General features: G+C 46.7%; 1 protein-coding gene across 8 annotated transcripts in view; it reads left to right on the forward strand.

Annotated features, from left to right (window-relative positions):
- The window catches only part of STK32B (serine/threonine kinase 32B), a 387425-nt gene that overhangs the window by 97801 nt on the left and 262103 nt on the right, over positions 1–27521 (forward strand). For all 8 annotated transcript variants that reach the window (XM_053217584.1, XM_053217583.1, XM_027033784.2 and 5 more), the window contains one exon: positions 23164–23315. In XM_053217584.1, the coding sequence (XP_053073559.1) occupies positions 23164–23315 (152 nt within the window). The remainder of the gene's footprint in view (positions 1–23163; positions 23316–27521) is intronic.

Genomic DNA, 27521 nt, shown 5'->3' on the forward strand with positions numbered 1-27521 from the left:
GATAAATTATATTTTTAAAAAATAAATAAAGTACAGTTGCCTCCGGAAAAAAATCTTAAAACAAAACAACAATAAAGTTGTCATGAGAAAAAAACTACAACAGTATATGGTGATGGATGGTAACACGATTTATTGTGGTCATTTTGCACTGTTTACAAATATGAAATCATTAAATTCTATGCCTGAGACTAATACGATGTTCTGTCAATTAAAAATTTTTTTTTAATTTTTATTTATTTTTGAGAGAGAGACAGAGCATGGACAGGAGAGGGGCAGAGAGAGAGAGGGAGGCACAGAATCCGAAGCAGGCTCCAGGCTGTGAGCTGTGAGCACAGAGCCCAACGCGGGGTTTGACCCACGACCTGAGCCAAAGTCGGACGCCCAACTGACTGAGCCACACAGATGCCCCTGTTCAATCAATTTTTTTCAAAAGGCTGGGCTGGGCTCTGAGAGGGGTGTTCCAGGGCTGACTGATCCGTCTGTGTGCATAGGGAGCACCCCATCCTTGCACGACATCCTCGGGCAAACAAGGATCTCCCCTGGGATGGCTACCACCCCTGGGACGTCAGCTAGCCAGGGTTTCTGGGTGCACAGGGCAGCTCAGCGCAGACGCTCGGGAGTCAGGCACACAGGGTTCAAATGCCAGCCTTGTACGGTCAGGTCCTCTGTTTGCTCGTGTGAACTAGGCATGTCGTATCTTCCGTGTCAGGCTGTGGGAGGTCTCAACGGGGTGGCACAGTGGAGTACCCGGCACAGAACCCCAAATGCTGCTTGGTAGACGGCGACCCCTCAGGGCTCAGGCAGTGTTCCTCCGAGGCGACGGGGAGTCGAGTAGGGGGAGCTTTAAGCGAATGTGCTTTTTTGGAAGTAGGTGACACGGTTCTTGCATGAAGGGCCATGTGTTGGGACCTAAGTGTAGCACTAGGGCAGGCAGGGCTGGGAGGTACACTCATGTTCCCAGGACATCTCACCGCGCATGACATCTGTCACTGTTGACAAATGGTGGGACCAGGCTTGGCAAGGGTCATGATCTTGCCTGGCCGTCATTCTCCTGGAAACCGTCTGGATCTGGCTCTAACATGACCCTTGTCATTGAGTTTTCTCTTAGTTTTCTTGTCCCTGAGTCTTGTCCAGTTGTTGGCAGTTGTCTGGGGCTGAGAGAACCCTAACCAGCTTAGGTCTGTTTCTTCCGTTCATCTGTTCCCTCATCCGCTTTCCCACCAATCCACCTGCCCACCCACCCGTCATACGGGGGATTCGTTCGTTCTGGGACCTGGTCTAGATTCCGAGGTCGCAAAAATGGACCAGATGTGGTGCCTGCTTTCGAGGATCTCTCGGATACATGCAGGATGCAGAGAAAGAAAGCGATACTGAAGGTCCAGTCTGAAGAACACTAATGGAGAAAATCCCGGGAGGTACAGGTGTACAGGGGTGGGTTTGGAGGGTGCCGAATCCAGACTTCAAAAAGTACCCTTTCTGTAAAGGACAGGGTTGACTGGATGCCTGTATAATATTTTCTATCACTTTAGTATGAAAATCTACAAAAAAATACAGCATAGCCGAAAGAATTTGATTTTATTTTACTTTTTTTTTTGTTTTGTTTTCTAAATTTATTTCTAGAGAGACTGAGAGAGTGCTGGCAGGGGAGGGGCAGAGAGAGGGGGAGACACAGAAGCCGAAGCGGGCTCCAGGCTCCGAGCTGTCGGTGCAGAGCCCGACGTGGGGCTTGAGCCCACAAATCGTGAGTTCATGACCTGAGCTGAAATCCAGAGTCAGATACTTAACTGACTGAGCCATTCAGGTGCCTCAGGCTGAAAGAATTTTATAGTAAACGCTCATAGCCACCACATACGTGCAACCAGTAACGTTCCACCAAACGTATTTTAGGAAATACCTCTCCTTCCGTCCATTTATTAATCCGTCTTGTTTTCTTATGTGTTTCATAGTCCATTGCAGATACTGCATGTAAAGGGCAAACCTAGCTAGCCTCCTGTAGCCCGGGAGTAAACTATGACCTATGTAAGCTTAGAAGGACCCCAGAGTGTGAGATGCTGAACCAGAGTTTGTTTTGGGCTTTCCTAGAAGTGCTGTTTCTGTTCCCTGGGTATTAGTTCTGCTTAAAACCACATTTGCCGAGTTACTGAGAAATAGAACTTCCTCTTAACTGCTTGTTTGAGCTTCTGTAAACCTGCTTGGCGTAATCACCCTTCCCCATTCTCGGGCACCGCGTCTTGTTCGAACAGATAGAAGACTAATATCGTAAACCACATGATGCGGCATTCAACTGGCTAGAGTCAACAAGTTATATTTTAAAATTCTTCAGGACTGGGTGATTGGTGCCCGTCTTATATTTTAAAAAACCTACAACATTGTGTAATTGGTGCCCACCATGTCCAGCTGCCACCCTTTGCAACCCAGTTGGTCGATACAGCCTTTATAAGACATTCCCAAAGCTTGCTCAGGGCCAGACTGCCGGGACCTGTTGTATTTCCGTCTGGCCCGGCCATAATAAACTTGTTTTGATCCTGTTTTTTGCTGTCTGGAGTTCATAAGTGATCACGACCTACAACCCTGCACCCTTCCCCAATTATTTCAGCCAAGAGATGTGTCTAGTTTTTCGTCTGATGGAAAGCATACGTACAGTGAAATGCACAAATCTTGTGTGCGTTTGCCAAAGTTTGAGAGAGGCATGTATCTGTGTAACTTGAATCTCCCCAAAGATGTAGAAGATTACCACCGCTCAGAATTCCCCCGTTGACCGCTTCCAGTCAAAACTCATCTTCACGAGAACCACTCCTCCTCCATGGATTAGATCTGCCTGTTCTAGAACTTCCTGCAAATGGAGTCCTACCATAAGCGCTCTGTTGTGGAAGGCTTCCTAACGTTTTGCGCTTTGCGTAACGACGTTGCAGCCTCGCTTTGTGAGGTTTACCTGTGTTGCTCGCAGCAGTGCTTTCTTCCTTTTATGGAAAATTTTTGGTCCACTCTATTCATGGATCAGTTTGGTCATCCATTTTCATCGTGCTAGACTCTAGGACCGTTCCTAGCTCTTTATTATTTTTCATGCAGTTGCTGTGAACATTTGTGTCATCTGTTTTGGTAAGCATACGGCCTCATTTCTCTTGGGTAAATATTTAGGACTGGCTTGCTGGGTCATAGACTAGGTGTATGTTTGGATTTGTACACAGCAGCCAAAAGGCTTTTTCCAGCACGGTCGTGCCCTTTTGTATTCCTCCCAGAAGCTTCACTCATTTTACATCTTTGCCAACACATTTTTGCTTTCTCTCTTCTGACGGGTGTTTCGTAGTATTCAGGGCGCCTTCAGTTAGCATTTCCTGATGACTAATACTGATGAGCATTTGTCTCATGTGCTAATGGCCAGTCTTGTATCTTCCTTTGTGAAATTTCTTTTCAAAACATTTTGCTGTTAAAAAAAAAATAGGTTGGGGTGCGCCTGGGTGGCTCAGTCAGTTAAGTGTCTGACTTCAGCTCAGGTCATGATCTCACAGTTTGTGAGTTCGAGCCCCGTGTCGGTCTCTGTGCTGACAGCTCAGAGCCTGGAGCCTGCTTCGGATTCTGTATCTCCCTCTCTCTGTCTCTGCCCCTCCCCTGCTCGCGCTGTCTCTCTCTCTCTCAAAAGTAAATAAATTAAAATTTTATTAAAAGTGTTTTATTAATTAATATTAAATTTTAATTAATTAATTAAAATATTAAAATATTTATTAAAAATAGAAATAAAAAGATTAAAAAATATTTGAAAAAAAAAGTTGATTGTCTTTTTCCCCACTTCTCCAAGTATCTTTATTGCATGTGGTGTTTTAAGAAAAATTTCTGGAGATATAACTGGCATATAATATTGAGTAAGTTCAGGGTGTACATGTTGATTTGATACCTTTATATATTGCATTGTGATTACCATCTAGCGTTAGCCAACGCGTCTGCCATGTCACATAATTATCATTTCTTTGTCGTGATGAGAACATTTAAGATCTAGTCTCTTTGCAACTCGTACGTGCATAATATTGTTGACTATAATCACTATGCGGTGCATTAGATCTCCAGAACTTACTCATCTTCCAGTTCAAAGTGTGTATCCTTTAACAACATCTCCTTAATTTCCCTACCCCTAGCCCCTGGCAGCCACCGTTGAACTCTGTTTTCTACCAGGTCAACTGTTTTAGATTCCATGTGATCTCCTCCAGTATTTCTTTCTCTCTCTGGCTTATCTCACTAAGCATGATATCCTCAGGGTCCATCCATGTTGTTGCAAATGGTAGGATTTCCTTCTTTCTCAGCGTTGAATAATATTCCATTGTATTCCACATCTCTTTTATCCATTCATCATTGATGGGCACTTAGGTTGTTTCCACATCTTGGCTATTGCAAACAATGCTACAGTAGAAATGGGAGTGCAGATAGATACCTTTACGACACTAATATTTGACAAAGGAGCCAAAAACACTTAATGGAGAAAGGATAATTTCTTCAAATGGTCTTGGGAAAACTGAATAATCACATGCAGAAAAATTAAATTGGATGCCTATCTTATATAGCTCACACACAAAAATAACTTGAAACAGATTAAAGACTTACGCGTGAGACCTGTTACTGTAAAACTCTCAGAGGAAAACGTGGGGAAAATCACCTTGACGCCAGTCTTGGCGACAATATTTTGGGTAGGACGCCGAAAGCAAAGGCAACAAAAGCAAAAATCCACAAGTGTGACTACATCAAACTAAAAAGCGTCTGCGCGGCAAAAGAAACACTCAACAAAATGAAAAGGTAGCCTACAGAATGGGAGAATATACTTGCAAATCATGTATCACATAAGGTGTTAATATCCAAAACCTATAAAGGAACTTCTACAACTCATTGACAACAACAACAAAATCCTATTAAAAAATGGGCAGAGGGTGGGGCGACTGGGTGACTCAATCGGTTCAGCGTCCTACTCTTGCTTTTAGCTTGGGTCATGATCTCTTGGTTCGTGGGTTTGAGCTCTGGCAGCATGGAGCCTGCTTGGGATTCTCTTTCCCTCTCTCTGCCCTTTCTCTGCTCATTCTCATTCTCTCTCTCTCTCTCTCTCTCTCTAAAGATAAATAAATAAGCTTTTTTAAAAAATGGGCAGAGGAACTAAGTCATCATTTTTCCAAATAGGACATACGAATGGACAACGGGATCGTGAATAGGTGCTCAACTAATCACGAGGAAAATAGAAATTAAAAGCACAGTGAGATGTTACCTCAGTCATGTTAGAGTGGGTTTTGTGGAGAAGACCAGAGATAACAGGTGTTGGCGAGAATGCAGAGAAGAGAGAACACTTGTGCGCTGTCTGTGGGAATATAAATTGGTTCGACCACTATGGGGAACAGTGTGGTGGTTCCTAAAAAAATTAAAAATAGAACTGCTATATGATCGAGCAATCCCATTTCTGGGTAAATATCCAAAGGAGATGAAAACAGGGTATCAAAAGGGATTGATTTCTTTTTATCATTGAGTTGTGGGGCTATATATACAGATACCAGTCCTTTGTCAGATATGAGACTTTTTTTAAACCAGAATATGGTTTTCCTATTACTTCACTAGCGGTGCATTTTGAGACACAGAACTTTTAAATTTTGATGAAATCAGCTTGTTAAGTGTTGTAGCTTAGGAGGTTATTACTTTATGTGACTTGCGTAAGAAAACTTGGCTTAAGAAAACATACTGAAGTCATGAAGACGTTTTACTGTCTTTATTTTCTAAAAGCTTTATGGCTATAGTTCTATGATTTATCTTGAATTAAACTTTTTGTATGTGCGAGGTAAGTGATGAGGTTCATTTTCTTTGTCGATGGATGTCCGTGTCTTGGAAAGACTTGCCTTTGCTCACTGGATTGCTTTGGTGACCTTGTATAAAATCAGATACCTTGTATAAGTGGGAGGTCTAGTTGTAGGCTCTTTATTTTGTTCATTTCACGTATTTGTTGATCCTCATGCAAGCCTTAATTATTGTAGGTTTATAGTGAGTCTTGAAACCAGGTTGTATATATCCTCCAGATTTTTTCTTTTTTTAAGATTGCTTTGAATATTCTAGGTATTTGGATTTTCATAAAAATTTTGAAATTGCTTGTCAATTTCTACAAAAAAACTGGTGGGATTATAATTGGGATTACATTAAATCTAGGATCAATTTGGAAACAATTGACGTATTAACAGTGTCAAGGCTTTTAATCCATGAATATGGTATATGTTTTTATTTCTACTTACCACTACTTATTGTTAGATAATCTTTCCTTTCTTTTAGTAATACTTTGTAATTTTGTGGGCAGGGGCTGCCGTTTTTTTGTATTAAAATTATTAAAATTTTCCTGAAATAGTTCATGAGGATTTTTTAGACACAATTTTAATGGGATTGTTTTTAATTTAATTGGTTGCTGCTAGATATAAACGTACAATTGATTTTTATATCGTAATCTTCTATCCTGAAATCTTAGTAACTCAATTATTAGTTGTGATAGTTGCTTTATATTTTTCTGGGGATTTCCTGTGTCAACGATGATGACATCTGCTAGAGAAGTAGTTTTAATACTCCCCCTCCCCAATGTTTTTTTTTAATCTTTCCCTTATTGTAATAGCTATAACCTTCAGTACATTGATGAGGAGAAGTCATGAATGTGAACATCCTTGCCTTGTTCTTAATGTTAAGGGGTAAGAATCACTCAATATTTAATTATTAGGGTTTTCAGAGATGCCGTTTATCAGATAAATATCTCTGGAGATATTTATCGTATATGGTTGTTGAATTCTGTCAAATGCTTTTGCTGCATCTGTTGAAATGATCATATTGTTTTCTCCTTATGTTGTTACTAAGATGAATTGCACTGATTGATTTTCAGATTTTAAACCAATCTCCCATTCCTCAGCTCAATCCCACTTGGGTATGTTTTATCCTTTTACATATTGTTGAATTCAGTTTGCTAATACCTTAGTAGAGAATTTTTAATTTATGTTCAGTTGTTCAAAAGGCATATTAACCTGCAATTTCAGTTTTTTGTAATGTTTTTGTCAGCTTCCTTTAGGATTATACTAGTCTCATAAAATGATTCGGGACATTTTCCTCCTCTATTTTCTGAAACAGTTTGTGTAAAATTGATGTTACTTCCTTAAATGTTTGGTAGGATTGATGAATGAAGCCATTGGGTTTTGGGGTTTTCTTTGTGGAAAGGCTTTTGACAACAAAATCAATTTCTTTCTTTAAAAAAATTTTTTTTTAATGTTTATTTAGTTTTGAGAGAGAGACAGAATATCAGCAGGGGAGGGGCAGAGAGAGAGAGGGAGACACAGAATCCGAAGCAGGCTCCAGGCTCCGAGCCATCAGCACCGAGCCCGATGCGGGGCTCGAACTCATGAACTGTGAGATCATGACCTGAGCTGGAGTCGGACACTCAACCGACTGAGCCACCCAGGCGCCCCCCAAAATCAATTTCTTTAATAGATATAAAGCTATTCAGATTTTCTGGGGTTTTTTCCTGATGTGGATTTTGTTAAGCTGAAACATTCAAAGAATTTAGCAGCTTTCTCTAAGTTAGCAAATTTGTTGGCGTAAAGTAATTTATAATATTTTCATTATAATCCTTTAAATTTCTATACCATCTGTAATGGTAATTCCTTTTTTATTTCTAATATTAGTAATTTGTGTCCTTTCTCTTATTCTCTTGACCAGTTTCTATATTCTTAGATTGTTAAGATGGAACTATCAGTTACAGATTTTAGACATTTAAAAAAATATAACTTTTTAGCTATAAATTTCCCTCTAAGTACTACTTTAGCTATATCACACATAATTTGTGTGTGATATGTTTGAAATTTGAAATACCATATTTTCATTAGTATTTAGTTTATAATATTTCTGATTTCTGTTGTGATTTCTTTGACCCATGAATTATTTAGATGTGTTTCCTTAATTTCCAAACATTTGGGTTTTTTTCTAAACTTCTTATTTTTCTTGATTCTAATTTACTCCATTGTGGTCTAAGAACATATCTATCTATCTATCTATCTATCTATCTATCTATAGATAGATATACTTATCTATAGATAGATAGATAAGATATACTTATCTATAGATAGATAGATAGGTATGAACATATATGTATGAACATACACATATGTCTAAGAACATATATATTCACATATACACATATATATACATATATATTTTTTAATCCATTTACATTTATTGAGACTCGTTTTATGCCCAGTCTATGACTTATTTTAGAATACACCATGCCTACTTGAAAAAAACATGTACCTTAGAGTCACTGGCAGTGATAGTCAACAAATATCAGTTGAAGTGGTTAATGTTATTCAGTCTTCTGTGCCTTTAGTGATTTTTAAAACCTTGTTGTTTTATCTATTTCTGCGACAGTTGTGTAAAATCTCCAAGTTTCATCGTGGAGATATTTCTGCTTTCTTTAGTTCTGTCGGTTTTGCTTCTTATACTTTGACTGTGTTGTTAGACACACACACGTCTGATTGTTATGTCCTTATGATGAATTGACCCTCTTATCATTGTGATATGTTCTTCTTGTCTCTGCTAATAGTATCTAGTGTTTACTTTGAAGCTTATTTTCTCTGAGATTAATATAGCTGTTCTATCTTATTGGTGCTTACTGTTTCCATGACATGTATTTTTTTCCATGCATTTATTTTCAGGTGTAGAATTTAGTGATTCATCACTTACATATTACACCCAGTGCTCATCACAACAAGTGCCTTCCTGAATCCCTATAACCCATGTAGCCCATCCCTCCTGTCTATGTTTTTATATTTAGCATATAGTTAGGTCTTGCTTTTCTTCAAGTCCATTCTGGCAATCTCCATTATTCAGCTGGAGTATTTAGTTCATTGATAGTAAATGTCATTACTGATGTGGTTTGATTTAGGTCTACCATGATTTTACTTGTTTTCTGCTTCTCTCTGTCTTTTTTCTCATATTGTTTTGGATTAATTGAATATAAAATCCTCATTTAATTTACCTATTGACTTTATAGCTTTACTTTCTCTATTATGTTTTAAAATTATTGCTCTAGGGATTATAATATATATCCTTAATTTATTTCACAGTCTGCTTAGCGTTAATATTTTACACTTCATATAAAATGTAAAAATCTGACAATTGTATAAGTCTACTTACCACCCCAGTCAAACTTTATACTATAGTAACATGTATTATAGTGTCTTAAATTATAAATCTCCAATATAATATTACATCTTTTTGCTTTAAATATAAATATGCATATGTATAATATTAAAAACATGGGTAATTTTGGTTTTTTTTAATTAGGAGGAAAGTAGTCCTTCATACTTACTTATATCTTTCATGAAAGCATGAATTTTTCTCTAATGTCATTTCCATTCGGCCTGAAGAATTTCCCTTAAATATTTAATACAGTGCAAGTCTCCTGTCAATGCATTCTCTATTTCATTTTATCTGAAATGTACTTATTTCATTTTCTTTTATGAAGAATATTTCTACCGAATTACAGACTATTGGGTTGACAGTTTTTTTCTCATTACGGGAAAGATTTTGTACCATTGTCGCTTGGCCTGCATAGTTTCAGCTGAGAAGTCATAAAGCTTTGAGTCATTACCACCTGGTATGTTGTGTGTCTCCTTTTAAGATTTTTCTTCAGTCTTTGACTTTCAGATGTGTGCCTAAATGGAAGTTCGTGAGGTTTTAAGAAGTAATTTTTCTCTCTCTCTTAGATTTCCTGTATTTTTATTTATTTCGACTGTATTGCCCTTTGCTTTATGCAGCATGGCCACTGTAACTGCTTTAGTGTCCTTTATTCTAATTCCAGCATCTTGGTCATCTTAGAAAATATATGGTTAACAAGCAATTAACTTGGTTTGATTCATGTGTGTCTCATAGGAAGGCACACAAATCTCAGTCTGCCTGTTTTTTTCCTTCACTACAGCCTGCCCCATACAGCGATCCTTTGGGGTCGGCAGAGATTTGGACAGACCTCATGTGCCATGTTTGAGGGTCCCTTTCTCTGGATTTCTCAGAAGATGGGTTGTGGCTGAGAGAACTTAGGAGTTTTGCCTGTGATCTCATGGATAGCGGCTGAACTTCCGTAACAACAACAGGCGTTTACAAATCCTACTGAACCTTTACTTTCTGTGGTTTATCATCCTCATGCTGAGCATTTAATGGCTTAAGGAAAAAGGAAGCATAGCACGGTGGGCATAGAAGCATATCATTTTTACCTTCACGTTATTGACGGTTTGGTCTGGAATTGTCCGTACCCCTTCATGGCAGCCTACGAAATCTGTATGCGTGTGGCCCCATGGTTTCTGAATTGGTTATATCCTGTCATCATCCTTGAAAGTTTTGTCTACATTTTCTGCCTACACCTGCGCTGCTGTTTAATGCCTGCTGGTTTGGTTCTCAGAACCTGTAGTGCAGAGCATAAATGTATTAAAATAATGGTGATCATGGATCTTTTGAAAATGCAGGCTTTCTAGAGGCTCAGTTTTGAAGTCATTCTTGGGTTGCCTCAGTTTCTCGATGATACCCAAATTCATGCAGAATGTACACAAACATCCAGGATTCAGGATGATGTTGGTTTCCTTTCAGGCAATAGAACCTAGCTTTGTTCTGCTCAAAATACCGAATAATCACTGCCTTTCATGGTAGACGCAGATGAAGTCTGGGTGACTTGTTAACCTCAATATGGAGGTGGACTGGTGTAGGATAGAGAAAACCACCCTCCTCATATTGAATGGATATTTTGGCTTTGCTCCCTGCCTTTGGCAGCTTCGAGATCTGGCGTGAAGAGTTTTCAAGCAAGACGTTTCATTGTTGAACTATGTCAATAGCCTTGGTTATCAGGAGAGAGCACATGCGAAGGCACAGAAATCTCATTTTACTTTCGTGCTGGGAGGAGTTGTGCTTCTTCCATGCGGTACCAAAGTAAACAGCTGTGGCCGATCCATTGATCTTAGTGAGAATTTACAGAGATTTTTAAAAAATAATAATCCTTCTATGACTGAATTCTTGGACAGGGATGGTGCAACAGATTAATGTCTATCTACCCAGTGGAAACACTTTAGGTTTAGGGTCATGCTGACCCTGATATGTATTAGCTGTGGGTCCTGGAGACAGGAAACACTCTGAAGCTTTGTTTTCTCATCTGTAAGATGGAAGGAGAACAGTAGAACCATAGAGAACTATAGGGGCTGCAGTTTCTGACCGTCCAGTGTGCTTTTCAGCCCCCTCTGTTGCCATCGTAACATCCCTTTCTCTAAATGAGAACACCTTCCCACTCCACGTGCAGCCAGGGCACCCCGCTCACCGTCCAAGAGGGGCACGTGATGTGGCTGTGCCATCCACACGGACCATCTTCAGCTAGACCAGTGCTTGCTCTGAGGAGTAGCCTTGGGACCAGAGACCAACCATTCGTAACCGTGGAATCAGCGATGAAAGGCTTGTGCTTTGCCCCTCGTGAATGACGTGATGTAAGAAAACACGTCTGTGTTCGTTGGTGGTTGGTGAAGGCGAAAATCTATCTGCAGAAGGAAAGAATGAGGCCTGTGGACAACGAAACAGATACAAGAGGTGGGTGGAGAAGAGAGGGTCCTCCTTGGGTAGGGTCCAGACTAGAGTGAGCAAGTGAGGCACCTGGGTACAACGTTCAAGGAGGCATTGCCCCCAGGGCCCTGCAAGTGCAGGTGCGTACTTGCATCCCATACTTGGTACTCTAGGCTCCTTGCTCTCCTTGCCCTCGGTGGCCCTGCTGGCGACTGTCTGAGCTTGAGTCCTTCCAGTAGCTCATATTGAAGTGCAAGCAGGTTATCGGGAGGTGAACCCTAAAAAAGACCTATAGGAGAAGGGGAGTGAGACACGGAAAGAAGGGCAGCCGTTGAGGAGTGTGGGATGAAGCCACTTAACTGCTGCGGCACCTGGACTCGCCTCCCCAGGGGACCACCGGGAGACAACACAGAGTGTGCCCTGGGGGCAGCTGAACGTAGGGAAGGTAATGTTTTTTTATGCACAGTTCCTCCTTCTTCCTTGGTGGAGGGCTGCTCCGAGAAGCATTACGCCTCCTGCACCTCTGGCTTGTCCCATTCAGAGCCGGAAGAGTCATAGATGCTCACAGTGAGCAGCCTGGAGGGTGTGAAGGCAAAAGAGAGGGGACACGGACAGGCGCCATCTTCTGGACTCTCCACTGTCCCGACCAGCTACCAAGACTGGCATCCTGTTTCGCTTACTTGAGATCATGTTGGGTTCCCAGCGTTTGCCACCTGCAGAGTCCGGACTGGTCAGAAACTTGGAGTCATTGTCCTGGGAACCGGACACCTGCTATCCTCCTGTTCCCCCAAAGGCCAAGTGCACTGGGCATTACTGTCTCTCCCCTTTACATATGGGATGAATCGGAAGCCTGGAGAGGATACCGCGGCGACACACAGCCTGTCTTGTTTCCACACGTCCCTCCCCAGCACTGAAGTTGGATTGAAACCTGCTTGCCTCACATGCACACCAGCAGGAAACCATGGCGGTCGAGAGGGGAGTCCCCATCACTGTCCAGCAGCAATGATGTTTTGTTTTGGAAGCAGCAGAGCGTAGAAGAAGGAGTGAGCGAGGTGGAGAAGTCTGGGCCTTGCTACTTCTGGCCATGTGAACTTGGACCCATCACATAGCTTCTGCAAACCTCTGTTTGCCCCGGGATGTCCAGAGCGTTCTTAAAGGTTTCATGTGAAAATAAGTGACAGAGACCGTGCAGCCCCAGCACCGTGCCTGGCACGTGGTTGGCATTTTCAAATGCCTTTTGTGTCTTCTTGAAGCCAGCATGCCTGGAGTTTTCCTGTGTGACCTGGTCGGTTCTGGAAGGTTTGGGCAGCCACCTGGAGCGACATGTCGGGGAGAAGACCTGGTTTTCCTAGCTGTGCCTGGTCATCGCACACCACATCTGCCTTCACCATCAGACTGAGATTCCTGAGAAGTTGGGGCTGGTGGTATTCATTGCCCCGAGCTGTCAGCACCTGGCTCAGTGCTCGGCAAGCGGTAAGGGCCTGATAAATGCTGCCTAGTGAATGGATGAGAGAGAGAAGAGAGAGCCTGTCCACATGCAACTGGCAGGGTGTGAAGCATGAACCCGATCCCGTGGTCACTGCTCCAAACGTCCAGCAGCTGCCCTTCTGCTCAGGATGCACAACCAGTCTTTCCACGCCAGCCCGCAAGGCCCCACAGTCTTGCTCATGCCTATTTTTCTGACACCCCTCTCTGCCCCTTCCATCTTCTTGCTCATTCCACTCAGCCCTTCTTCCCTTCTTCTGGTCTCCGGAGCTCGCTGAGCTTAACTCTAACTCAGTGTCTGCACGCTTGCTGTCCCCTCGGCCTAATTGCTCTCCACGGGTCTCTGCAAACCTCACTTATACCATACGGGTCTCTGCCTAAGTGTGTCCTCCCTTGGGGTCTTCCCTGAGCACCCGCTGTACTTGACCACCCACCCCTGAGTTTTCCATAACCTTTCCCTGTGTCCCATATCCTTTACCTGTTCCAGTCCCTTTGCTTCCGAGCACCTGTTGCTACCTGGGACTCCATTGTGTATTTATTCATGTGTCCTCTTGGTTATTGGTCTCATGCACGAGAACATAAGCTCTGTGAGGGCAGCAGCGTTTTCCTCAGTTCACTCTTGTGTCCCCCACCACCTTCTAAATAGTATATATACACACATACATATGTTCATGTATACACATGCATGCCTAATGCATAGGCATACTATGCACACCCACTAAACAGTATGTATGGATACGTACGCACAGGCACTGAGCAGTGTATATACGCACACACATAAATGTACATGCGTATATGTGTGTGTATATATATACAGATACCAGCAAGCAGCATATATAAACACATGTGCACGTATAAGTGCGTATATACACATCTATAAATACATATGCATATACACACATGCGGTATATATATGCACACACATGTATGGACATGGATAGATATACACACACACCCAGTAAGCAGTATATGTACACACAGGTGCATATACAGGCACATATACACACATCTGTAGATACATGTGCTTATATATACACACAGTATATATATATATACACACAGACATAAAGTATGTGAAGATATATACACATATACAGATATATACCCTTTAAGCAGTAATATATACTTCTTGACGTGTATAGATATATATGTATATACATATACGTATGTGTGTATGTGTATACTATACATATATATATATACTGCTCTATGTTGTACGTTTAATACCGTATATGTGTACTGATATATATATACTGTAATATTTAATATTATATATACTAATATGTTTAATATAATTAATAGATATTTATTATTATATTATATATAATTTTATATATTATAGTTATATCTTTTAGACATCATATATAGGACATATAAAAATATATAATATGTAATTTTAATACTATATGTAGTATTAAAATGTACAACATATAGCAGTATATATATATGTATATACATACGCGTCTATATGTATGGGTATACTATACACGTATACGCCTCAAGCAGTGTATACACGTGTATACCCACATATATCCATAAACATATACACACACCCACCAAGCAGTGTGTATATGCCTGTACACGTAGGTGTATATATCTATACCTATATGTTGTGTATATGATACACACCTACGCATGAATACATATAAGTGAATGAGGAACTTGGCAATTAGCCAGATGACCGATGAGGTTGGCTGTTCACCTGCTTGTCTCTGGGTTGGGGTCCTCGGATGTGTCTCTGTCCCCCCAGCTGCAGATCTGTGTCTCACATCTGGCCCTCCGGCTACCTCGGGTCCCCTGCAGCCTCGTTCCCTGCCCTCCGCATGCTCCCCTGACGCCTCAATGGTGGAGCAAGCACAGGCTGCAGCAGCAGAGAGCATCCGGAAGTGTCTCGAGAGAGAGAGGGTGAAGTGTTCCGCTCTGAGTTCACTTCGAAGTCAGTGGGGCTTAATTGTTTTCAAGGAAGGAAGAGGAACCTTTGGCAGACCCTTCTGAGAAGTTTGCTTCAAAAGTGTCTTTCTCGGGTTGGCCATTGGGCCCTCGGCTTGAAGAACCGCAGGGTTGAAGCAAAATAAACAGGAGTTGATTAAAATTCACGGAATAGCCAGAGGCAGTCTGCGCAGAAAATAGCAGGAAGTGGCACCGAGTTATATGATAATAGCTCTCTGTGTCCCTCAAAGGAAGGTTCTGGAGAAGACTGGGCAGGAGAGGCACATGATGATTCCAGACTCCGCTCTGCCTTACTGTGCAACAGTGATCCTTTCCATACCCAAGCACATTATTAGTTGTCTCCTTCCACATTCCACACTTTCATCTACGTGTACATTCGTAGTGTAAAAAAAATATATATCCGCTTGTTACCAGACTAACCCCTTTAGTGACCAGACTGCAATAAATCCATGCAGGGATTAAACAGATGAGATTTTCTTTTTTTTTTTTTTTAACGTTTATTTATTTTTGAGACAGAGAGAGACAGAGCATGAACGGGGGAGGGACAGAGAGAGAGGGAGACACAGAATCGGAAGCAGGCTCCGGGCTCCGAGCCATCAGCCCAGAGCCCGACGCGGGGCTCGAACTCACGGACCGCGAGATTGTCACCCGAGCTGAAGTCGGACGCCCAACCGACTGAGCCACCCAGGCGCCCCAACAGATGAGATTTTCTATATGTAAACTTGAACGTGTAGAAACATTTGACTTAGGTTTTTTTTGTTTGTTTTGTTTTTTTTTTTAGTGTTTTAGATTTTTTTTTTTTTTAAATCTTTTAAGGTTGCTGGGCCTCCAATATAATGGTAGCATACACAGCAGGAATCCAACGGTAAATGTTTACGGTAACTGCTCTGTCCTGGCATTGTTCCAGTTGTTTGTGATGGTTCTCTGAACAAGCTGGACAAAGACTAACATGCAAACGTTAAACAAACACGGTGAGGTGGTGACGATAATTGTTCTGCGGAAAATGCACAGCGCAGCAACCCGGGGCGGGGGCGGGGGCGGAGGGTGAGACTGCTTTCCTGGGAGGAGAGGACAACAGGGAAGGGTGCTCTGAGAAGGAGACATTTAAGCCAAGACCTGCCGAGAGGAAAACAGACCATGTGAAGATCTAGGGGAAAGAACATCGTAGACGAAAGGGACAGCAGAATGCAAAGGCCCTGTGGCAGGGACAGCGGGCAGTGGGGCAGGTAACAGCAGATGTGTGTAAGATGCCCAGCCAGCACCGTGGCTGCCTCCATGAGGGCTCAGAGTATATCGTTGCTCTCTTTAGGAAAACGCACAAGTTAATCAATTTACAGCACAAGGGGGTTAGAGAGATACGACTCCAGGGTCTGACAGAGCTGAGTTGGAATTCTGGCTTACGCAGGTGATTCTGGGCAAGCTGCCTGACTTCCTGCGCCCGTGAGCTGTCCCTCTTATGTAAGAGTCATTTTTAGAATTCTTAAACACGATGCTTTTACTAGAAGCGTTTATTGTTTGTGCCGACATCTTTTATAAAAGATGGAATCCATTTCTTTTTAATGAAATATTTAGTCATTTCATATTAATTAGGTCGTGTTTGGCTTGAAGCATAGGTTGGAGGAATTTGCCGGCTCCTGGGGATCGCTTTATTAAGAGCTGAATATCGCAGGAAATGCAGGCTCACTCGTGAATGGCTTTCAAGCATCGACCAGAGCAAATGATCCATTACTGGCCCATCAGACAGACTTCCCAGCTATCTTGCATTTGCTGACATCTTCCCATAAGGATGTCTCATTCTGTCCTCTGGACGAGCGTTTTCCGGCCTTCTTCGTCCATGGAGTGGTTCCAAACTTGCTTCACCCGAAAGGCCACGTTTCCAGCAGTAAGGGTGTCCTGGGGCACTTGTTCCCATGACTTTTTTTGGCATTTCCTGACACTGTGGTCTCCCCTGTCACTCGTGGCGGGGGAGGAGGGGATCAGCGAATACATAAGCAGTGACATTGATTTATTTACAAAACACAGGATCCGCTCTTGGAATTATCTCCAAAGCCGCCTCCGCCTGCTGTCAGAAAGACTCCCCTCCTCCCCAAACCCAGGTTTTCCACGAGACTTGCTTGTTCTGTCCCTCATTCCGTTGGTCGCAATTGTATCCCCGGGATCCACTTTTGAGTTTTACCTTCAGTAGCACCTTCACCAGAGGATCCAGAATAATGTTTGACCACATACCTGAGCACCATGGCCCGGCCCAGCTGACACATAAAGTTCCCCATCATAACAATTGTGAAATTGTTCCCGAGGCCTTTCTTGGACCACTTCTGCCCATCCTCCCGGTATTCTCTGCTTTTGCCCTCAGAACACATATGAATGACGATCCTCATCACGATATTAGTAAATAATGTAGAAAGCGATTACCATGCAGCCTTCATAACCACTCCGTAAGATAAGTACACTCCTGTCCCCATTTTGCAGACAAGCAAGTTGAGGAAGTTGCTGTCATATGCTAACGTGCGCCGTGACACGTGCGGTTTCCTTACACCCCCAGAGGGGTTGTGGTGATACAGTTCCTCCTCTCTCCCTCACTATCCTCCATTCTCATGAAGCCAGCCCTTGATGGCTGAGACACAGCCTCTTCAGAATGCCTTTCCCCAGTCCCATAACCTGGTTAGGATCCCTCTTCTGGGTCTTTCTGCCTCATAACCTCCCCCACATCACTGCCTTTTCCTAAATGGTCATTATCTATCCATTTAGTCCTTCAGCGGGCCACCCATATCAACCAGGTGCCTGCCGTGTGCTGGGCACCGTCTGGCCACTGAAGACAGAGCCGTGAACAGAAAAGAGAAAAGTCCCCGTTATCCTGGGGTTTATGACACAGGAGTGGGGACTGACCGTGGAGAAACCAATAAACCAAGATGCTTGTTCAGCGACAGGAGCCGGGCAGGTGGTAGAGGAAATGGGGACTGAGGAGGGGTCTGCTCTGTCACAGAGAGAGGTCTGGGATGCCTGCCTGATAAAATGGGTCGTGAGCAGAGCCTGGGGGAGGTGAGGGCCCAAGACTGGGATCTGCAGGGGAAGAGTGTGGCCCATCCAGGAAGGGCAGGGAGGCCGGGCAGGGAGTAGAGTCACAGACGCGCTTGGAGAGAAGGTGGGGCCAGGCCACGGAGGGCCCAGTGGCTAATGGTGAGTGACTTTGGCTGTTGTTGTTGAATGTTGTCTGCTGGTCCCGTTTAACCTCGAGTTTGTGGAGGGTGCCACATCTTCATAGCTGGCATGGTACCAGGCCCATGGCAGGCATTTAATAACTGTTATTCATCCAGATGAGTATTTTTCTTGAGGCCAACTTTTGGTTACTCCAGTGAGGCCACCATTGGTGAGACGCCACATGAGCCTCCTGTGGTGTGAAAAGTGTCCACATCGTTTGTATATTAGATGGGAATGTTCTCAGCAGCAAGAAACAGAAAATCTGCCTTCCGGTGGTTTAAACAAAGAAGGTGCTGTTTTTGTGTGTGTTTTTTTCTCACATAACAAGAAATCTGAAGGTAGGTGACCCCATGATAACAGGGTTGGCATCTCTGAGATGCCCTTGGCCTCATGGTCACAAAGGGCTGCTGCAGCCCCAGACATTACATAGGTGTTCAACGTAGGAAGGACAAGAAAAGTGGTGAAGGACAAGAAATTGGGACCATCTGTAGCTATTTCCTGTTATCCCCAAAGCAAGACATCCTAGAAGCCTCCAGCAGGCTAATAATATCTAATTGGCCAGAACTATGGCATCCACTGGCTGTGAGTGTTTATGGATCACACTGCCTCCTTGAAGAAAATTGTTGTCCTATTATAGAGGAAGAAGGGGGAGGATGCGTATTGTGTCGTTCGCCATCATTGTCTGCCAGAGATCGTCTTCTTGTCACGTAGGGTGTCTAAACAATGGAATCCAGCATGATCACTATCTTTAGTGAATGTATTTCATCCTGATTTTTTTTTCTTGCGTTTCCCCAAATTGGTTGTTTCCCAGAGTGTTGCTTCTGCGAGCATAGCCAGTGTGCTTTAATGCACCGTATAACAATTTATTCACTCCACGGCGTTTACTAAGCGCGGTTTAGCTGGGGGTGGGTGGGCACATAGAGATTAGCGGAGTCTGGCGGGGGACTGAGGTGGGGGGGCGGCTTCAGGGTGGCTCACGGAAGGGCAGTGCCAACCTTTGTACCCGCACAGCTCAGAGTTCCCAGCTCGGCTCGGATCTCTGATTCTGGAGTCACCTGAACCCCAGAGGCTGGCTTGCCTGAGCTGTAAGGTAGAGGTTAGAGTTGCTGACCACGAAGGTCACTGACGATGCAGCCAGACAGGGACTTTCCTGGAGTCCAGCAAGGGGATTCTCCACCAGCCTGTACCTCAGACTTTCCGGGGGAGCTTTTTAAAAACCACAAAATCCCAGGACCCTCCCAGACCTCTGGGTTTGCTGCAGAACCCACATCACCAGCACTCTGAATGGGAAGTCGGGCTGGGGACCCCCAAGCCGGGGCTGTGGAGGTTTCCAGTATGCATCGGCCCCCTTCACCCCTGGATGGAGATGGTCTGCTGACATGTGCCTTTCTTCCAGCAAGTCCCCTGAAATCCAGTCTAGCCAGCATGTGTTTATTTGTCTCGATAAATTGTGATTCACAGTGATAACATCAGTTCCTAATCAAATTAGAATAATGAGGAACGTTAATTGGGTGCTTGCCTTTTGGCAGCTTGGGTGGCTTTGGCCAAATTGCTCACTCTCTGCCTCATCAGCTGTCATTTCTCCTGGAAAGGGTTCTGCGCCGCCCTGAGAGGGAGCACTGGTGCCACTGGGGACCCACCTCTTCTATTTTGAAGTTGGAGGTTCTTGGACCCTGGCAGTCACATGGTGGAGAGGAGGAGCGCCCACCTCTCCTCTGGAGCACCTGCCATGAGCTCATGAGGCTGAAATGCTGCGTCGGATTCAATAGATTCCCACCCCCCCCCCCATCACGTGGTTGCCATGGGATTTGGAGCTGGGAGGAACAGAAGCCCCTTGTCTTACGCTGCAAATGCAGTGGCACAAGAATGCCAACCTGCTTGCGGCCACATGGGGCAGGGTGGACACAGTTGTAAATGAAATCCAGCTCCCTTGTGGACTCTAACTCCGGCCTGGAGGTCAGGGCCAGGGAGGCCTTCGGATCAGGAGGTGGTGATGCCTGCAGGGACTGAGGCGATGGAGGGCTTGGCTTGCAGGAGAGGATTCTAAGCAGAGGGAATACAGTATGCTCCTGCTGGGAGTAGAGGGCCAAGATGACAAGTTCACATGTCTGAGCCCCTGAGAATTTAGGGTTGGATAGGGAACTGGGCAGTGTGGCCCCTGCCTTCATGATGCCTGGGTTCTGACTATCAGACAGTGAATACGGATTTATAATCCCCTGTATGGGGGCATCTGGGCAGCTCATTGGGTTAAGTGTCTGACTTCAGCTCAGGTCATGATCTCACAGTCTATGAGATCGAGCCCCACGTGCGGCTCTGTGCTGACAGTTCGGAGCCTGGAGCCTGCTTCAGATTCTGTGTCTCTCTCTGTCTCCACCCATCTCCCTCTCTCTCTTTCTCACTCACTCAAAACTAAATAAACATTAAGAAAAGGAGTTTCCAGGGTGCCCGGGTGGTTCAGTCAGTTAAGCTTCCGACTTCGGCTCAGGTCATGATCCCACATTTCGTGGGTTTGAGCCCCGTGTCGGGCTCTGTGCTGATAGCTCAGAGCCTGGAGCCTGCTTCGGGTTCTCTGTCTCCCTCTCTCTGCACCTTCCCCTGCACTTCCTCCACTCGCATTCTGTCTCTCTCTCTCTCAAGAATAAATACACATATGTATCTCTATCCCTATCCCTATCTCTATCTCTGTCTCTGTCTCTGTCTCTGTCTGTCTCTATCTCTCCTGTATGGAGGACCACAGGATTCATAATCCCATGTAGGACTCAGCACAGGGTTCGTAATCCAGGGTGTGGAGCCACATGTGATTCCTAATCCAGTATATGAAGAAGCAGCACAGGATTTATAAACCAGCATGTCAAGTAGCTTGATAAAAAAATAGGGACTTCGGGAGCCCATTGGGAAGAGTGCTAAATACAGTCTTTAAGGATAAAAGGAAGCTTCCTAAAGAAAGCAATGAATGGGCAGAGTTAGCAGGGGAGACGGTAGGGGAGGAGGCAAGAAGGATAAGAAGATGGCAGCCGGGGTGGAGGCATTCTTCGAAGAAGTTCTAAAGGGTTGGAGACAGTTGGGTGGTGTGTGTATTTGTGTGTGTCACATGTCAGGGGTCACAGAGGCAGGGAGGGCTAGGAATGCCAAGATACAGACCTTGAAAATTTCCTGAAGGTGAAAGAAAGCCCTTGAAGGGCTTCGAGTCCCATTTTTCAGAAGCCTCCACTAGGCAGAAGGACGTCTGCAGAGGTCAGAGCAGAGGTGGGACCGACCGGTTAGGAAGCTATTACAGTGAAATTTTCTTGTCTGAAATGTCACGCGTTAAACTCCGAATAGCAGGAATCGCTCTGGTCACAGGGACTCATGTAGAGAGGACGCAGGCCTCGGGGTTGGGCTGGAATGTGGGGTGCTGGGAAGCACAGACTTGGGGAGCTGAGTGCCCTCGGCCCCTCCTCTTTCTCCAGGGCTCAGGGTTGGATTCCAGCCATCGGTCTGTCCATCACCCACCTGCCCACGTTTACCGGGCGCCTGCGTGGGCCACACGCTCTGCTGGGCTCCTTGGGGAGCTGCCTGGAGACCTGGTCAGTCCTGATGCCCACGGGCGGGAGAGTGAGGGTCACAGGGGTGCTTGGCCGAGTCGCTCAGCCACAGGTGGATGGCCGTGAGGGACATGTACAGACCGTTTCGTGTCCTCTGGTTGCCATAACAAAGAACCACGGGCTGGGTAGCTTAGAACAAAAGTGGATCTCGCTGTTCGAGGGCTCAAGGGAGGGTCCATCATGTGCCTCTCTCCTAGGGGGCAGCCAGCAAACCTGTGTGTCCCTTGGCTTGTTCACATGTCACCTCCCCAAGCTCTGCCCACACGGTCACATCACGCTCTCCTCTGTGCCTTCTCCCTTCTCTTCTCTTACTGTAAAGACGCCAGTCGGTGATGGCCTGTTCTCCCACTAGCCCCTGCTCCCCCCCGTAAGGGGTCACTCCCGAGTCAGACTGTCTGGCTTTGGCTGTCTGTCCTGACACTTAGGGGCTCGTTGGACGCTGGGTGTCCTCATCAGTGCCCTCGGGGCCCTCCATCCCGCTCGAGGAAAGTTGGAGGCTTTACTGGAGAGGCCCTCGAGCAGATTACCAGGGAGAGCGTTTGCCCAGCGTCCGGCCTGCAGTCCAGCGCTCGGCATGGGGGGAGCTGCCGTCACTGTGTCACGCTCCACCGTCGCTCCCCCAGTGCCCACGCACCTTAGATTGGGGGTCGCCAGGAGCAGCCTCCGAGGCTCTCGAGTCCGGGGCACCGGAGAGGTGACAGCAGCACGGGGCAGGTGGGTTGGGAGGTGAGTCAGGGGAGGAAAGGCAGCAAACTGCCCGTAAAGGACGTTCCATCGAGCCAGGTGCCCCGTGGGCCAGCTCTCCCTCCGACTCCGGGAGCCTCAGACGTCCCCCACGGGACGGTCAAGGGGCCGGGGGCAGGGATGCTGCTCCTGCAGGACTTGACTGTCCAGTGTCGCCAGTCTGCTGCCTGGGCAGCAAAGCGGGCGCTTTTGGCGGAGAGCATCCTTGAGCCCAGAAAAGCAGGGCTGGCCGGCAGAGGTGCGCACGGAGGCAGGGAGGGCCCGGGGATGCGGGTGGGCAGTGACACCGCATTTCTGGGGGCTGCAGGCATTGGTGTGTGTGTTGTCCTCCCGGTCTGTGCGCTCCTTGAGGGCGCTCCTTGAGGCTGTATCCGCAGCTCCTTTGCCAGCACACAGCCCTCGCTCGGTCTAAGTACCTGCTCAACAGGTGCTTCTGGTCCGGGTCTCGTCTTACCGGTGCGGAGAGGAGAGGTCGTGGCCTGGCCAGCCCTGCTCCGCCAGCAAGTTTCCGGGACAGAGACTCAAGCCCAGAGGGAGGAGTGTGGGGAGGGGCTGACGTTTTTTTTTTTCCTTTCCATTTTGGTAAACGTTGGCCTGAATGTTCTCCCCGTTGGCCGTTGCCCAGGTATGCATCGTGCAGAAGCGGGACACAAAGAAAATGTACGCGATGAAGTACATGAACAAGCAGAAATGCATCGAGAGGGATGAAGTACGGAACGTCTTCCGGGAACTGCAGATCATGCGGGGACTGGACCACCCTTTCCTGGTCAACCTGTGGTGAGTGACCGCACGCGGGGCTCCTGTGCCAGCCTCACTGTGGAGCCACGTGCTCGGGGGAAGCTTCTGCCTGGTGGAGGCATAGCGAGGACACTTGCTGCGCTCGGATATTCTTCGGGGTATTTTGCGGAGCGCGTACTCCGATGGCTATCTTGTGGGGTGCATGCTCTCGTGAAATCTGGAAGAATCTGCTTGCTGTTCTTAATATGTATTTTTAAGTATATTTATTTTGAGAGACAGAGAGAGCGTCAGCAGGGGAGGGGCAGAGAGACAAAGAGAGGAGAGAGAGATTCCAAGCAGGCTCTGTGCTCTCAGCTCGGAGCCCGAGGTGGGGCTTGAACTCACGAAGCGTGAGACCATGACCCGAGCCGAGACCAAGGGTCAGTCGGACGCTTAACTGACTGAGCCATCCAGGCACCCTAGCACCTGCTCACTTGAATTTTAATTCTGGTCTCTTGTGTGATGGATCAGAGTTGAAAATAGATTTCGAAGGGAAGGGTTTTGTATTTCCAAGAAAACACGTGGAATGTCGTAAGAGAAGCCCGAATAGAGGGGAACTGAACTCTTTAAAAAAATAGCTCCCATAGTGTTGATGGCAAAAAAGCCTCAGGAGGGTTGCCCAGTGTGGATGTGCTGAATTCCAGGTTCCGAATATGGCGCCCAAGGCCTGCCTTTATCCATGTTCTAGAACTTTCTCTCCATCCCCTCCCTGGCTACTGTCTCTGCTCTAAATTGGCATCCTAGAAATGCTGCCTGCTCGTGGTTTCCTGCCCCTGTGTCTTTGCAGTGGTATCTCCTCTGCCTGAAATTTCCACGTGCGTCTCACCCCCGTCTGCCTCTAACCAAATCCTGCACATTACTTTCATCCTGCTTAGAGGTCACTCGGGGCGGGAGCCTTCCCTAACCCACGGGCCAGCTCAGTGCCCCTCACCGTCTCCACCTGCTCTGTGCTTGACCCACCGGCACAGCCTTGCCCGCAGTGAGCCCGGATCCAAATCGCTGGCTTACTTGTCTGCTTTCCGAGGAATAGCTTGCTCCCTGAAGGAGGGGGTGCCATCTCTTGGTTCTGCGTCTCTGAGAGTCTCACACGGTTGCAGACATGTTGGAGGCATTTGCTCAAGGTTCCCTGAGCGGGATTTTGTTGAAGGGACAGAACAGGCTGTTCCAGGAAACACATTCTGCACCTCCATTGGACATCCTAAGTGACCCCCGATGGGGAAGTCGAGTCTAGCTCGTCTTCCTCCCACGGTATCACCCATTATGTCCGTTGTGTCTCACGCGCAGAGCCCTCTGAACAAGGGTGATGGAACAAGGGGACATCAGCTGTCCTGCTTGAGAAAACCATGCAGGCCAATGCCGCACATCTCCATGGGGACAAGCCTACCTGTATGGTACACGCTAGAGCCTGAGTAGCAAGTACAAGTCTCCAGGGAGGGACCCAGACACTTCAGTCGTTTGGAAACAACCAGTGAACCCCCTCATGTTGCAGTCACTCTAGAAGGAAATTTTTCAAAAGGAAATTTCTAATTTTGTTTAATGTTTATTTTTATTTTTGAGAAAGAGCATGAGCGGGGAAGGGGCAGAGAGAGAGGGAGACACAGACCCTGAAGCAGGCTCTGGGCTCTGAGCTGTCCGCACAGAGCCCGACGTGGGGCTCGAACTCACAAACTGTGAGATCATGACCTGAGCCGAAGTCGGACGCTTAACCGACTGAGCCACCCAGGCGCCCCTAAAGAGTAAATTTCTAATCAGAAAAGCAACATACGTTTATTGCAAAACACACAAAATAAAATCCATATGAAGGCAACAGTGATTCAGAATCCCACCTCCCCTGGATTACATTTTGGTGTGTAATTCTCTTTGTGTTTCTTTTCTCGTATCGATATGACCGTATATGTTATTGGTATAAGAACGAATGCACGACAGGGTGCCTGGGTAGCTTAGTCAGTTGAGCGTCCGACTTCGGCTCAGGTCATGATCTTGGGGTTTGTGGGTTTGAGCCCCACATCAGACTCTGTGCTGACAGCTCAGAGCCTGGAGCCCGCTTCGGATTCTGTGTCCCTCTCGCTCTCTCCCCCTCCCCTGCTCACGCTCTGTGTCTGTCCATCTCTCAAACATGAATAAACATTAAAAAAAAAAAAAGACTGAATGCATGACAATTTTGTGTTCTGCTTTCTCAAATTAATAGTCCGGTAGGGGCGTGATCTGCTTATTATTGCGAATTCTTTGTAAGTGATTTTTAGTAGTTACATAACGTTGCATAACATTCCACCATGGACATGTTCATTGAGACGTCTAGCCTGTGTCCTGGCACAGGGGCGATTTAGGGCTGTTTCCAGTGGGAATGATGCTTAGATGGGTAGGTCTGAGCTGAAGCCTTTCCAGGGGACTCCTTACAGGGGACCACAGGGGTCGGATGGACGCCCGGACGCGCGATACGTGTTAGGTTCGGCCCCTCGGAAGGCACCACCTTTCCGTGCTGTGTTTATGTGCTCCGAGTCCCGGGTAAATGTCACAGCCCCACGACTACGTGAATGCGCAGGGTAAGAGAGGGAGCTCTGTGCAGTTGCTGGGCGTTGGTGGTGTTGCATTTCCATTGGGAGCAAGAGGCAGTGAATGGCTGCTGGACTTCGGAGTCACGTCTTGAACTATGTGCCATTAATGGCGATAATAAATGCCCTGGCTTACTGCTAGGTCTGTTTGAAGAATCCACTGAGGGAGCGCAGTGAAGGTGTGCTTTCCGTGCACGGAAATACCGCTGACAGTAAGAGAGTACGTGCGCGCGTATGGGAATACGTGACAGTAGAAGGATGATGGGTGGGCAGTGCCCCTTCAAGCTCCGAGTGAAAAGAAGTGCCATGCCCACCAGTCCGTTGGGCAGGACGGAGTTCCGAATGGCTCAGGATTTATGCAGAAACTTAACCTTGCCCCCGCGCGCGACAGAATCGCTTGGGTTGTAGAGCTGGGAAGTCTAGAATTCCCACTGCCTGTGGCCTCTACATCTCGCTTTCCCCCGGCTCGTGCTGCCCACGGGTTGCCCCGACTTCTGTCAGTGGAACCGCCCAGCAGAGGGCCGAGGTCATGGTGGGATTGACCTGGCTCGGGTCCTGTGCCCATTCCTGAAGCAGTGGGGCGGGGGGAGGGGGTGGGTACGTCTGGGAAGGGAGGACGAGGGAGGAGCTACGGAGACCTGCGGAGGGAGACTGGCGCCTGGCTCCGGAGACTGGTAGAGACCGTCCCTGCCGCGTACGGAGCCTGCCACCTGTGCTTCCTGTCAGCAGGCTGCCGTCGTCCTAACGTCCTGCAAGGTGAGGGCTGTGGGCTCCCTTTGTCAGAGAGGGAGAGCAGCGCTCAAAACAGCTCACTACCTCCCGGAATCCATCGAATGGCAGTTCAAACTCAAGACCATCCCGCCGTGCCCTGAGGTTTTCAGTTCCTGCCGGGGGATGACCACGAGCATGTCTTGAGGAGTTTCCTTAACTTTCCCAGTCCTCCGAACGGCCTCTGTGGTTTCCGACTATCATCCTAACGCTGTCGTCCCCATCATACCGGTGGGGTCACTGACTCATACCGCCAGTAAGTGGAGGAGACAGGACGGAGCCCCGGGGTGTCTGGTGTCAGCCCAGACCCCACAGCGGCTGTGAGAAGGCCCCGGCCCCCTGCCCGACACCCTCGGGCCGGGGCCTCTGTTTGGCTGGCTCTCTGGCCCCCGCTGGAAGGGAGCGCCGTGTGCAGCTGCTCGTCGGGGTCCTGAGGACGCCGCCGCTTTGTATCGATTACAGGTCAGCTTTTCATCTCGGTTACGAGGAGGGTGAAGTTATTGCAGCCTCGGGAATCCTCACTGTGCCCCCTTCTCACTTGCTGGCGTGTTCCCGACCTGGTGAGGTGAAGGCTGGGCACGGATTCTTTGCATGGCAGTTTTGCGTCCGAGGAATAAAGAAGGCTGTGTGCTCCCGAGCCTGGGGTGATCCAGGGTGCTGTCCGGGGGTCCTGAAGCGATGCTGTTCTGCTCTCTGGGGCAGGGCAAAGGGGAAAGGGGACGCTGGGGAGGAGGGTGCGGGAGGTGTGTGAGTGGGAGGCCTCAAGACGTGGGGAGGAGAGAGACGGGGGGCCACGTTTCGGCACCTGGGCTCCGGGTCTGGCCTCCTGGGTTCTTGGAGCGGCCCTGCCTCCTGCAGGCTTCGAGGCTGCAATGGACTGAACCGT

This window comes from Acinonyx jubatus, chromosome B1 (genome assembly GCF_027475565.1).
Source record: "Acinonyx jubatus isolate Ajub_Pintada_27869175 chromosome B1, VMU_Ajub_asm_v1.0, whole genome shotgun sequence".
Lineage (NCBI taxonomy): Eukaryota > Metazoa > Chordata > Mammalia > Carnivora > Felidae > Acinonyx > Acinonyx jubatus.